At 40.4% G+C, this 10887-nt stretch overlaps 1 protein-coding gene and 1 long non-coding RNA gene across 2 annotated transcripts; both read left to right on the top strand.

The window, feature by feature from the left end:
- Positions 1 to 319: 319 nt before the first annotated feature.
- Positions 320 to 8357, top strand: LOC121304650 (Fc receptor-like protein 1). Its single transcript, XM_041235916.1, has 7 exons — positions 320 to 329; positions 792 to 827; positions 4861 to 5067; positions 5377 to 5670; positions 5917 to 6078; positions 6516 to 6809; positions 8290 to 8357. The coding sequence occupies exons 1-7, from the start codon at positions 320 to 322 to the stop codon at positions 8355 to 8357; spliced, it is 1071 nt and encodes a 356-aa protein (XP_041091850.1).
- A 128-nt stretch (positions 8358 to 8485) lies between these two features.
- Positions 8486 to 10864, top strand: LOC121304712. The gene is made up of 4 exons (XR_005947993.1): positions 8486 to 8577; positions 8902 to 8967; positions 9483 to 9542; positions 10799 to 10864. It is a non-coding gene; the product is annotated as an uncharacterized LOC121304712 (long non-coding RNA).
- Positions 10865 to 10887: the final 23 nt, after the last annotated feature.

Genomic DNA, 10887 nt, shown 5'->3' with positions numbered 1-10887 from the left:
GCACTCTGCAACAGGACGTGGTTTGCCTTGTACTTTTATATGTCAGAGCTCACTGCAATTTGTCGTCATCTTAGTCTCAAGGTTATTCTTAAAATAGAATTGAATATAACGTTTTTTCCAGAGCGTATACTATACGTCTAGTGGTAGTTTTCACAGTGTCTCATGTTTGCTACCATTCATTACCATGTTTCTTTGTGCTTTATGATGATTTCTTTCTGCTGTGGTGCAACAGCTCATATTGCTAACATGCACTTGAACACAAACACCTTTTAAGTGCTTCCCACATTGGCATTTGCAACTGTTCATCTATATCCGGTAAATGGTCAGCGGTCTGTGAATCATAAGATATTCAACAATTCAGCAGTTTGATGAGATCTACGTCTGTCAATCTTTTATACAGTGTTCGGTATATTTAACTCGTGAACGGTTTGGTGTGTTTTATAATAAAAATACAAAATACTGCATTGCGTGAAACAGACAGGTTGCAAGTCCTCAATAAACTTGAAGCCGTGGTTTTTGATGAAGAACACATATCACATTTAATCACCACATCTCCATCAAAATGTATTATTAATTATAAACTTCTATGGAGCATCTATAAGAATTAAGATCGGGGTATATTATAGAAAAAGAAAGATTTTTTATAAATTGAAATCTTTAGAGTATAAGCAAATGTCTATTGTGCAGCAGGTTTTGTGAACATTTTAGATGTGACATGTCCTATGTTCCTCAGAGATCTGACAGTGATCTCTCTAGGAATCTCTTCTCTCATTGTCTCGTCTGTCTTTCAGGGATCACTGCAGCGACCAGCTCTGGACAACAGTCAGGTAAGGTAATGGTTTAAACACAAGACTAGACAGGTAGACCGGAAAAAAGAGATGAACAAATATACAGTGAATATGAACTGTGTCTGTAACACATTTCCTTACACCGGTTATAGGGTAGGGCATTGTTAATATAAAGTGCCTCAAGTATAGTGTACATGTTTATAGTATTGCTGATCAAACACATGAGAAACACTTGCCATAACACTGTCAATATGGTGCAACAGGTATCTTGAGCAGACATTTGAGCTGATATATTTATATATATATATATATATATATATATATATATATATATATATATATATATATATAATGTATTATTAATAGCACCCATTCTAAGAACCTTTCAATTCTTTACTTTGTTCCCATGTTTGCTGTTTATTCAGACTGTGCTCATATTTCAAATGCAACACTATACAGCAGGTACTCAGCTGCATCCTGGTACCGGTGCTGAAGATCACATGGTCTGATTGCAGTGAGTATTTTAAATGACAGCACATGACGTGATTTGGTACCAGGAAGCAGCAGCGACTGTGCATGTACAGTGCTGATTTACTGTTTGCATATTCCAAATTGAAGCATAAAGCACACTTTTCAACAGAAGAAAATGAGGACTGGTGAAAATATTGCCAGTGTTATACAGTAATATAGTGTTTTATAATATTGCAGCTGGGCACAAATATTGTTTAATAGTATTACCCAATAGAGACCTCGATCCTGACCTTAACCTAATCATTATTTTATTTATTTGACTTATTCTTCTTATAACAGATGCTTGGGTAGCATGTCTCATAATTGGAATTTTTTTTAATTTTTATCTCAGCTTTTGATAAATGGAGCAATACCAATGCAAATATCGGAAGGGAAACCCTATTACTAGGACTGTTTAACCTTATTATATCACTTCTTCTTTTTCAGGGTACCGGCCAAAAGCTGTGCTGACCCTTGAGCCCCCATGGGCTCTGATATTTGTGGGGGAGTCCATTACTCTAAGGTGTCAGGTTCATGGGGAGTCTGCTGGATGGAAATATTCCTGGATGAGAGAACAATGGGGAACACATTTACCCATCAGTGACAGCAGCAGTAGTGATGGATCAGCATACACAATCAGCAACGCTGCTGTGTCCCACAGTGGGCAGTACTGGTGTCAAGCTGAAAGAGGGAGTGAGCAGTCTGACAGTGATTCCTGTGTATTGACAGTGTCTGGTAAATTACTGACTCCCAGAATGTTTCCTTGATTCTGTTATTGTAACATTGCTCTTTTAGTCCATGCAACAGTGTTTCGGTCAGACACGCTGTGAGTGTAAAGTAATACAAACTCCACCAGTGACTTGAATAGCAAACTGACCAGGAAAACAGAGCCAAGAAACCATTAACAAACTAAATAGACCTTTACAAGCTAGATAGAAGTACATGTAATATACTAATATAACCTATTGACTACTAACAGCAATAGTTTAGTATTTGTTTTAGCTACTAAAGTGCAATTGAGTAGCTCTCAAAATTATTCACCCCCCCTTGGACTTTTCCACATTTTATTGTGTTACAACTTGGAATCAAATCGGAAAAGTCAAGGGGGTGGATACTTTTGAGAGCCACTGTATAATTATGAATATAAATCATATAATTTCATATATATATATATATATATATATATATATATATATATATATATATATATGATATATATATATATATATATATATATATTATACCTATATTTGGAGTAAACTGAAAAGATAAAATAACAATTTAAATTAAAATTGTACCCAAGTCAGTTTTTGTCAATTTTGTACTGAATCATATTATAAGTATTATGTTTCAGCATCCACTCTCCATTTACTGCAGTATTGTACTGTACTGTAAATAGCTGTAAATTTGCTGTTAAATGCAATATATTGTCATATACTATAGTTTACTGCAACTCATAGCCGTAACTACAGCACTTCGTGGTGGTTATGGTTTTAAAAATGATATTTATGTGATATGATTTAAATGTAAGTTTACTGTAAACAATGACATGTTGAAATGAAATTCTCTCTGTTGCAGAGGGTCGTCCAAAGGCTGTGCTGACCCTGGAGCCCCCAGGTGGAGAAATATTCACAGGAGACAGAGTTATCCTGAGATGTGGGGTTTGGGGAGGTTCTTATGGCTGGCAATATATATTCCATGGCAAAGGAAAGGTATATTCAGTGGGGGTGCAATGCAGCAGTAGAAATGATGGCAGCTGCACAATTGAGAAAGCTACTGAGCGCCACAGTGGATTGTACTGGTGTGAAGATGAAACTAGGAAAGAACGCAGTAATGCAGTGAGCTTAACAGTGCACGGTTAGTGTTTTAAAATGTGTGTAATAATTCTAATAATACTAATAGATGTTATTTTCTAAATGGGTCTATCACTGTGAACACTTCATGTGGATTACCAGAGCTGCCAATCCACTTCACAAGGTACATTTTGCCATTCATCCTTTTTAGACTTAAGAGAGACCGTTGTGATACTAGAACTGAATCAACCTTAACTTTAAAACCTCAACCAAAGGCTATTAAGTAGCATTAAAAATCTGCTCTCAGCTTTCCTGGAGAGAAGAGGTGACAGTTCTCCTGGTGGCCCCCAGATGGCCCAGGGGATTCTGTTTTTTAAACTTTTGCCAGCTGCTACAAAAGTATGGTTGTTTCCCAAAAGTATGGTTGTTTCCCAAAAGTATGGTTGTTTGTCGTGTTTGAATTGAAAGGGAGCTTTAGGTTACTGATGTAACCTTGTGTCACAAAGACGGCTGTAGTGGGAGACGTCAGACCAGAAACAGAAACCAGGAAATAAACAACAGAGAGGTGGATTTGGGTGGAGCTGTGATTGCTTTCGCTCAGCATTTAATGAATGAACAGAACAGTAAATAAAAAGGTTGTTACAAGCAAAAAAAACAGGACATGACACTTTCGCCAAATTAAAGAGACAAACAAAACGGACTACACAGACAAACAAGGTGAGCTGACATTTGAACTATTAACTCTTATTATAACCTTTGTCTCCAATCCCGTTCTCCACTCACTGAACACACAACCCAGAGTGAGTGAAAACATGCGGCTTTTATGCAGCTGTACCGAGACTCGATTGCTAATCAATAATTCAATTGGAGTCGCGGTACAACTGCACGTGAATTAATAAAGTGCAATTCCCTGTGCTCACATGTTACATTTTACTTGCACGTGAAGTGCTGTGCAATCCTCGTGCCTAAATACAAATATACATTTTAAACACTCGTGTTACTCAGACCCGTTTATATCCCGTGTACCAATGACTATACACCAACATTAACACACAACACACAACACAAAACACACACAGGGGCGGGGCACTTTGCCACACCCTGGTACCTTGAAAGAGAAGACAGTTACAAGTGTCTGGTAAGTTATTTAAAATGCAGGGGGATTTCAGTTGGTGGATTCAAGTTCGTAATGTTTTAAAAGAGGAAAACAAATCTAGAACCAATAAACTGGTTATGTTTTTGTTTTGTTAGATAAGCATGTGCAATATTTTTCTTTGTTTGAAATAGGAGTAAATTACAGACCGGTGTAAACAGCAGTGCTGTACTGTATTTAATTAAGAACCACTAAGTAATGTATCTCTCTGTCTGTGAGTGTTGTCTGATATTTTTGCTATGTATCTGCACTGAAGCTCAAGCAAAGGCTGTGCAGACTACAATGATCCCATCCAGCTAATTGTATCTGGTAAGAGATTTCAATGAATGATACTGGTAGTGCTTTTCTCCATGGCCACTGAAGTGTCCCCCACTAGAAGAGATCTCCTAAGTAGACATACATGCTATAGGTGTTTTTGAGCGCTGTCTGGTCTTCTTTTTATAGCTGCAACTCGACCAAAAGCTATTCTGACCCTGCAGACTGGAGGGACTGAGGTATTTGTTACACAAAGTGTGACACTCTTCTGCAACTCGACCAAAAGCTATTCTGACCCTGGAGACTGGAGGGACTGAGGTATTTGTTACACAAAGTGTGACACTGAGATGTGATGTTCAAGGGAGCTCTGCTGAGTGGAGCTATGCATGGTACAGAGATGGGAATGAACATCCTGTACACAAGACTTACTCCAGCAGTAGACATGGTGATAGATATACAATTAACTCTGCAGCTGAGTCACACAGCGGGCAATATACCTGTAAAGGTGAAAGCACAGCTAAACCATTTTACTCCAGAACCAGTGATCTTCTGACTCTGAAAGTTTCCAGTAAGTATTATAAACCCTTGGTATTCTAACATGTGTCCCAAATGAATCAGCATTTCCTTGTACTTTCTTCTTGAACACTCTTCCCAATCCCTCCTTTACACCAGTGGTCTGAACACAGGGCTCCTGATCTACCTCCTTATCAGTAAAATAAAATGATTAGTAAAGAGTGACGGAGGACACCCGGAGACACGCCCGTAACAATCGTCTTCATTTCAGAGAGGTTCATTCTTTGAAAAGTATAACCTATTGTACTACCTTTCCAAGAGACAGGTGAAATACAGCTCAGATTCTCTCATTGTCTTTATTCAGATAAACCAAAGGCTGTGCTGACCCTGGAGCCCCCAGGTGGAGAGATATTCACAGGAGACAGAGTTACCCTGAGATGTGGGGTTGGGGGAGATCCTGCTAGCTGGAAGTATCTCTGGTTCAAAGACACGCAAGGAACAGCACTGCCCCAGACAGACAGCAGCAGTGTAGAGGGGTCCAGCTACACAATCAGCTCTGCTACTCTGTACCACAGTGGAGAGTACCAGTGCATAGCTCAAAGGAGGAATGGACTGCTTTACTCGGAGTACAGTGACTCTGTCATGCTAAAAATAGCCAGTAAGTGATTTTAATTAGTAAGATAAACTATAATCCTGCTCATCATTTAAGAACATCGACATCCACGTCAATTCACACACACACACACACACACACACACACACACACACACACACACACACACACACACACACACACACACACACACACACACACACACACACACACACACACACACACACACACACACACACACACACACACACACACACACATATATATATATGAATTGTTCCTTTTCTGCAGCTCGACCAAAGGCTGTTCTGACCCTGGAGACTGGAGGGACTGTGGTATTTGTTACAGAAAGTGTGACACTGAGATGTGAGGTTCAAGGGAGCTCTGCTTGGTGGAGCTATGCATGGTACAGAGATGGGAATGAACATCCTGTACACAAGACTTACTCCAGCAGTAGACATGGTGATAGATATACAATTAACTCTGCAGCTGAGTCACACAGCGGGCAATATACCTGTAAAGGTGAAAGCACAGCTAAACCATTTTACTCCAGAACCAGTGATCTTCTGACTCTGAAAGTTTCCAGTAAGTATTATAAACCCTTTGTATACTAACATGTGTCCCAAATGAATCAGCATTTCCTTGTACTTTCTTCTTGAACACTCTTCCCAATCCCTCCTTTACACCAGTGGTCTGAACACAGGGCTCCTGATCTACCTCCTTATCAGTAAAATAAAATGATTAGTAAAGAGTGACGGAGGACACCCGGAGACACGCCCGTAACAATCGTCTTCATTTCAGAGAGGTTCATTCTTTGAAAAGTATAACCTATTGTACTACCTTTCCAAGAGACAGGTGAAATACAGCTCAGATTCTCTCATTGTCTTCAGATAAACCAAAGGCTGTGCTGACCCTGGAGCCCCCAGGTGGAGAGATATTCACAGGAGACAGAGTTACCCTGAGATGTGGGGTTGGGGGAGATCCTGCTAGCTGGAAGTATCTCTGGTACAAAGACACGCAAGGAACAGCACTGCCCCAGACAGACAGCAGCAGTGTAGAGGGGTCCAGCTACACAATCAGCTCTGCTGCTCTGTACCACAGTGGAGAGTACTGGTGTCGAGCTGGGAGGGGGAATGGACTGTTTTACTCGGAGTACAGTGACTCTGTCAGGTTTAATGTTTCTGGTAAGTGATTTTAATTAATAAAGAGACTGTAATTCATAATTACTCCAGAACCAGTGATCCTCTGACTCTGAATATTTCCAGTGAGTATTTCTAAACCCTTTGTAACAGCACGTTTATTCCAAATTATGCAGAATTTACTCCTATTTTTTAAAACTCTTCTAAACCCTTCTTATACCAGTGGTTTATTCTGATATTTTTATTTTCATAGCTGTACCAGCTGCTGTTCTGACCCTGGAGACTGGAGGGACTGAGGTATTTGTTACAGAAAATGTGACACTGAGATGTGAGGTTCAAGGGAGCTCTGCAGAGTGGCGCTATGCATGGTACAGAGATGGGAATGAACGTCCTGTACACGAGACTTACTCCAGCAGTAGACATGGTGATAGATATACAATTAACTCTACAGCTCAGGCACACAGCGGGCAATATACCTGTAAAGGTAAAAAGTCTAATGAGTTTTACTCGAATTCCAGCAATCCACGTATTCTGAAAGTTTGTGGTAAGTAATTCTAAACCCTCTGTTGTTATTATTATTATTATTATTATTATTATTATTATTATTTATTATTATTATTATTATTATTATTATTATTATCTAAACATACCTTTACTTCCTTCTACTACCATCCTAAGTTCTCTTCCAAATTCCTTCCTGCCCTCTATCCACTCGTCAGTGATTGTATGCTTCCCCACCTCTCCTTGCTTACTTTCCCACTAGTCTTTGGGTGGGGGGATAGAAGGCACTGCAGGATTTACTCTTTTTTGTGCATAAGTGAAGATAGCTGGTTAAAGGTTGTGCTGTCCCTGGAACCACAGGGTGGAGGAATGTACACAGGAGACAGAGCTATCCTAATAAAATAGTTCTGTAATGTTCCTTTCTGAGTGTCTGATCTTCTTTTACTTGTGTCTGCAGCTCAACCTAAAGCTGTTCTGACTGTGGAAATAGGTTGGATTGAGATATTCATTTCAGAAAGTATGACACTGAGATGTGAGGTTCAAGGGCTCACTAATGAGTGGAACTATACATGGCACAGGGATGGAATTCTTTGCAGTGGATACAGTGAAAGATACACAGTGTACTCTAAAAATGACTCATACAGCAGAAAATATACCTGTACAGGTGAAAGGACTCCTAAACCTTTTTCCTCCATTACCAGCGACCCTCTTGTCCCGAAAGATTTTGGTAAGTAATGTTAAACTGCAGATAAATGTAGGTGCGTCCTGAGTTTCTAATTTGTGCAACCAAACAGGATAGATTGACTGCCTCCCTCTCCTCTCTCCCCTGCTACCCCAGTTCTGAAGTGGCAGCTCAGTGTCGTTGACTGCCTCCCTCTCCTCTCTCCCCTGTTACCCCAGTTCTGAAATGGCAGCTCAGTGTCGTTGACTGCCTCCCTCTCCTCTCTCCCCTGTTACCCCAGTTCTGAAGTGGCAGCTCAGTGTTGTTGACTGCTTCCCTCTCCCCTCTCCCCCATTACCCCAGTTCTGAAGTGGCAGCTCAGTGTCGTTGACTGCCTCCCTCTCCCCTCTCCCCCGTTACCCCAGTTCTGAAGTGGTTGCTCAGTGTCGTTGACTGCCTCCCTCTCCCCTGTCCCCTGTTACCCCAGTTCTGAAGTGGCTGCTCAGTGTCGTTGACTGCCTCCCTCTACTCTCTCACCTGTTATCCCAGTTCTGAAGTGGCAGCTCATTGTGGGGGTTCCTGGGGTCACAGTTCTGCTAGTTCTTCTTGTTGGCTTGGTGCTGTTGTGCCGGAGAATCTGCAGAAAACTAGGTGAGATGAACTCAAGATTTACCTTCCGTGGGCTGGTTTAATCTATTATCAATGTGTCTGTTTTCTCTTGGTCTGGTATAGGATTTTAATTAATAGGGAGTAAGCCTCTGCTGGCTGAGGGACATCACTGTTGAGTCTACAGTGCTCCTTTCTTCTTACGAGAACCAACCATTATCCCTCTTACAATCTCACTCTTCCTGTCTTCACATGGCTTCCCATTTCCCTTACTGCACTTTGATCAGCCTTGTTGTGTCTTTACCCTTTGGAGATCCCTTATATGAATCCAGTGCACCCTGTATGATTGTTCTTGTCTCTGCCCCACAGATAACCACAGACAGGCTCATGAGCACATGTTTTACTCAATGGTTAACCTGAAAGACAGAAAATCAGGTAATGAATCTTTAGCTAAACATTGTATTAATTGCACTTGATTTGAGTAGCGTACAGCCAGTGTCTGTTTCTTATGACTCTAGTAGCTTTTACAATAACTTCTTGATGTTTACAGTTGATTGGAAACACTGATTCAAGTTCTACAAAAAAAAAAACAGTACACCTGCAAGTATGGAATTGAAGCTTAATGTGTTCATTGCAAATTTAAACCTTCCATCTGCACTTTACTTGCCATGATCAAGCCTTTTGAAATAGAATATGATACATATGTTCAAACATGTAATACACCATAGATGTAAGAATGGGTTAATGATGATGATGATGATGATGATGATGATGATGATGATGATGATGATGATGATGATATTATTATTATTATTATTTATTATTATTATTTATTATTATTATTATTATTATTGTTTTGGCTGCTGGACTAGTAAAGATTATTGGAATTTCTCTGTCTTCCCTTCCCATCTCTCTCCCAATAATTGCACTACCTGTGTTTTCTTCTCCAGCCAATCCTTTTCTAGAAGATGCATTTTATGACACCATCAGTTCAGCAATGGAAACACAATGTAAGTAGATGTGTTTCTCTAGTACTGCTAGCTCTCAGTCACACACAGTATACATGTTCATCTATATGCTGTATTGTATTGCAATGTGCCCCACAACAGCAAGGATTGAAGGACTCTCTTCCCTTATCTTTTTTCACACCCTTTTGCATCATGCAAGCTTATCTGTGTTTAACCCCCCAGGCAAACCCACTGCAGATGACAGTGGTGCACTTTATCAATGCATTGACCCTAACACAGATATCCAGTGGATGGGTGGGCAGTTTCTCTTCTACTGTAATCTTGATTTTTCTCCTTCTCTACCTTTATCCAGTGTCCATGTTTAACATGGTTCTTTATTTCCAGGTAACCCTACAGTAGCTAACAGTGCAGCCTTTCATTCCATGGTCAGCCTGAAGGGAAAGAACAAAGACAGATCCCAAGAATAATTGCTTTTCATTTGACTCTTGTTTTATTAATACACTGTGCTTAGAGTGGCTCTTCTTGCATAAGAGATGCCATCTCGTGCAGTTTGGGGCGAGATGACTTCACTAAATGCTATAATAAGATAATGCAATATTAAGAGACATTTTAAAGTGTTAGCTTATTATGAATCTCATAAACACAGGCTGTATTCGGGAGCTGCTATTAAACACAGTGTTAATGTTGTTTCTTTAACCTTAGAATTGTGCTGTGGTGTGTTCTGTGCATGTGGTATCTACACAGCATATGATTTGGACAGAGCCATAACTTGTGTACCATGCTGATCCAACACCTCCCAGTCCTCATTGTGTATCATGCTGATCCAACACCTCCCAGTCCTCATTGTGTATCATGCTGATCCAACACCTCCAACTCCTCCCAGTCCTCATTGTGTATCATGCTGATCCAACACCTCCAACACCTCCCAGTCCTCATTGTGTATCATGCTGATCCAACACCTCCCAGTCCTAATTGTGTATCATGCTGATCCAACACCTCCTAGTCCTCATTGTGTATCATGTTGATCCAAACACCTCCAACACCTCCCAGTCCTCATTGTGTATCATGCTGATCCAACACCTCCCAGTCCTCATTGTGTATCATGCTGATCCAACACCTCCCGGTCCTCATTGTGTATCATGCTGATCCAACACCTCCAACACCTCCCAGTCCTCATTGTGTATCATGCTGATCCAACACCTCCCGGTTCTCATAGTGTATCATGCTGATCCAACACCTCCAACACCTCCCAGTCCTCATTGTGTATTCTTCATTTGATCTGGATCATGTCTTTCCAGGTGACCCAACAGAAGCTAACAGTGACGAGTTTTATTCTACTTTCAAATAAAGAAGAAACCCCAAGGTAAGAAATCCTGTACATTGAAAC

This window comes from Polyodon spathula, chromosome 39, assembly GCF_017654505.1.
Source record: "Polyodon spathula isolate WHYD16114869_AA chromosome 39, ASM1765450v1, whole genome shotgun sequence".
NCBI classification, from domain to species: domain Eukaryota; kingdom Metazoa; phylum Chordata; class Actinopteri; order Acipenseriformes; family Polyodontidae; genus Polyodon; species Polyodon spathula.
The sequence above is the reverse complement of the archived record's forward strand: the minus strand, read 5'-3'. Positions and strand labels throughout refer to the sequence as shown.

Bases quoted from the DNA above. Each gene is read 5' to 3' on its own strand.
- LOC121304650 (XM_041235916.1), top strand. The intron at 6,079-6,515 runs GTAGACATGGTG...CATTGTCTTCAG, and splicing joins ACACAAGACTTACTCCAGCA to ATAAACCAAAGGCTGTGCTG. The intron at 6,810-8,289 runs GTAAGTGATTTT...CCATTACCCCAG, and splicing joins TGTCAGGTTTAATGTTTCTG to TTCTGAAGTGGCAGCTCAGT.